The sequence below is a fragment of the Priapulus caudatus genome, unplaced genomic scaffold, assembly GCF_000485595.1.
Source record: "Priapulus caudatus unplaced genomic scaffold, Priapulus_caudatus-5.0.1 Scaffold384, whole genome shotgun sequence".
Lineage (NCBI taxonomy): Eukaryota > Metazoa > Priapulida > Priapulimorpha > Priapulimorphida > Priapulidae > Priapulus > Priapulus caudatus.
In genome coordinates, this window is record NW_014577445.1 from 175685 (window position 1) to 178200 (window position 2516).

Consider the following 2516-nt stretch of genomic DNA (forward strand, 5'->3'; position numbering starts at 1 on the left):
ATCAATGCTATCACCACATTACAATCATGATGTCATGGCATTACATCTATGCTATCTACACATTCCCGTCAGGCTGCCACACATTACATCATGGCTTATCAGTACAGTTACATCATGCATTACACGTTTACATCATGCTGCTGAGCATTAGCATCAATGCTATCACAGCATTACTCGTGCCCTATCACACCTCTAACATCATGCTATCACACATTACATTCATGCTATACCATTTCCATCATGTGGCTGTCCACATATTCATCATTGGTCGTTAGCAGCTGACTCTGTACACGTACAACTGTCGCGGACACTCGTCCTGGAAGCTGGAGAAGCAACTTCTCGCCTGACCGTTCTGGCATCGCGCGCGTGCTGCCACCTCCTCACTTCCATCGTCGCACAGAAGATGGGACTCTACCGGCACAGTCGCTTCAGTCAGGACCACGGCGCTGCCGGGGGCAGCGCAGGGGAGGGGGGGACGAGGAGGGAGGAGGGGCGGCGGTGTCGCGGGGAGCGGGGAGGGGCCTCAACGCCGTACATGTCCGCGTCGAGTAACTCTGGACGCTCTCATCAGCGCCTGTCGCCGGCCGCCAGCAGAGCGAGATTCCTCCACGAGCGGACCGCACATAACCAGTGCGGTCCGCGCACCTTCAGGACTCCGCTACCCAGGTACCCCTGCCGTGTTACTGTCGCAATTGTACTGTCGCCATGTCACCATAGCCTATGTATCTAGCTATTGCCTTGGTTATGGTAGCCAGGCTGTACCACTTATACTCCCATATATGATGTATATATAATATCATGGATAGCATATATTGAATATGATCTATATATTTTGAGCTGTTACGCTATATATTTAGACTTTAGACTTATATATTAGACTATATAATTTTTTTTGAAGTCGATTATAATTAGTATATACTGCACGTGTATCGTGTGTTGACACGGTACACGGTAACGACGATCCGCGTGTCGTCCCGCGTTGCCGCGGTAACGACGTTGTTTTCTTCGTGCAGCTTTGACGAGATGTTGATGGACAGGCAGCCTCGGCGTCCGCTGCACAGCTGTGAGTACGACACGCAGTACCAACACGATCCCGTCGCTCGGCACGGCATGCAGCTGCTGGAGGTGCGCGCGGGGAGTCAAGGCTGGTAAGTGCTGCCACCTTGATGCATGCCATCGCATGCATGAAACAAGTGTGCATCACGTTTTACTACACCTGTTGTCTGGGGTTTGATAGCGCGTAACGAGCGCAATGCATGACATCATGATGTAATGTGTGATAGCCCAACGTAACATGTAACAGCACGATGTAACATTACACAGCATAACGTAACGTGTGATAGCACGATGTAACATACGACAGCCCGCATGTGCCACCATGATGTAACGACGTGTAACAACATGATGTAACGCACGACAGCATGATGTAATCTCTCACCTGCTTGTCCCGCACCGTCAGGATGAGCAACATGATGTAATGACGTGTAACAACATGATGTAACGCACGACAGCATGATGTAATCTCTCACCTGCTTGTCCCGCACCGTCAGTATGAGCAGCCGCTGTCTCGGCACGAATCCAACGCAACTCGCGGCCGTTGTTGCTGCCGATGCTGTCGTGGACAACGACGATGATGACGATGACGGCGTCTGTGGCGTCTGCTGCTGTTGTTGCTGGCTGTCAGCTAGGGGCGGGGGTTGTAGCGGCGCGTAGAGTTGTAACGGTTTCTGGGCTGGGAACGACAAACACAGATGTTGAGTTAGTGATCGGGTGCAGCAGAAACACTCGGCAGTCTACATAGTCGAGATGTTACGTCTCGGTCATAGGTTGTTTCACGTGTTTACAATGTAACATACTATCAGGAGTGAATAATAATAGATATGTCTCTTGTTATTCACTCCTGATACTAATAATAATACTCAATTACTCATATTACATTTTTATGTGTTAAATGTGTTATGTGTTATGTGTTATGTGTTATGTGTTATGTGTTATGTGTTAAATGTGTTATGTGTTATGTGTTATGTGTTATGTGTTATGTGTTAAATGTGTTATGTGTTAAATGTGTTATGTGTTTTGTTAAATGTGTTATGTGTTACGTGTTTATGTGTTACGTATCATGTGTTACATGTTACATGCTTACATTTTTTAGCTGTAGTATTAAGATATTTACTAACGTTACATGTTTATGTGTTGCATGTTACATGTGTTATCTTTAGTATTACGATGCACACTAACGTTACATGTTTATGTGTTGCATGTTACGTTGACATTTCTAGCAGACGCGTACTTTTCGGGTTGCTTAGCGGCGGCATCTCACACGTGTCGTCTCCCTGTATGAGCGCGAGGCACGCCCGCCATTGCTTCGTGTCCCGACCAATCACCATGTAGTTATCCGTCGCGGACGACGCGCCGCCGTCCTGCTTGCAGCACAAATCCTGCCCGTGCTCCGTAGACTAGAACCAGAGAGAGAGAGAGGAAGAGAGAGAGTGGGGAGGGAGAGAGAGAGAGAGAGA

General features: G+C 48.1%; 2 protein-coding genes across 2 annotated transcripts in view; both read right to left on the reverse strand.

Moving 5' to 3' along the window:
- Window positions 1-359, reverse strand: part of LOC106809784 (protein SZT2-like) — a 7634-nt gene extending 7275 nt beyond the window's left edge. Inside the window, exon 1 of the mRNA XM_014812987.1 lies at window positions 231-359. Coding sequence (XP_014668473.1) covers window positions 231-359 — 129 coding nt within the window. The remainder of the gene's footprint in view (window positions 1-230) is intronic.
- Window positions 360-1139: 780 nt separating this feature from the next.
- On the reverse strand, window positions 1140-2442 carry LOC106809785. Its single transcript, XM_014812989.1, has 3 exons — window positions 2291-2442; window positions 1439-1732; window positions 1140-1162 (listed from the first exon to the last, which is right to left on the reverse strand). The coding sequence occupies exons 1-3, from the start codon at window positions 2385-2387 to the stop codon at window positions 1140-1142; spliced, it is 414 nt and encodes a 137-aa protein (XP_014668475.1). The 5' UTR covers window positions 2388-2442.
- Window positions 2443-2516: the final 74 nt, after the last annotated feature.

Coding starts and splice junctions, on each gene's coding strand:
- LOC106809785 (XM_014812989.1), bottom strand. CDS start 2,387: ATGGTGATTGGTCGGGACACGAAGCAATGGCGGGCGTGCCTCGCGCTC. Junction 1,733..2,290: donor GCCGCTAAGCAACCCGAAAA/GTACGCGTCTGC, acceptor TGTCGTTCCCAG/CCCAGAAACCGTTACAACTC. Junction 1,163..1,438: donor TGACGGTGCGGGACAAGCAG/GTGAGAGATTAC, acceptor GCATGCATCAAG/GTGGCAGCACTTACCAGCCT.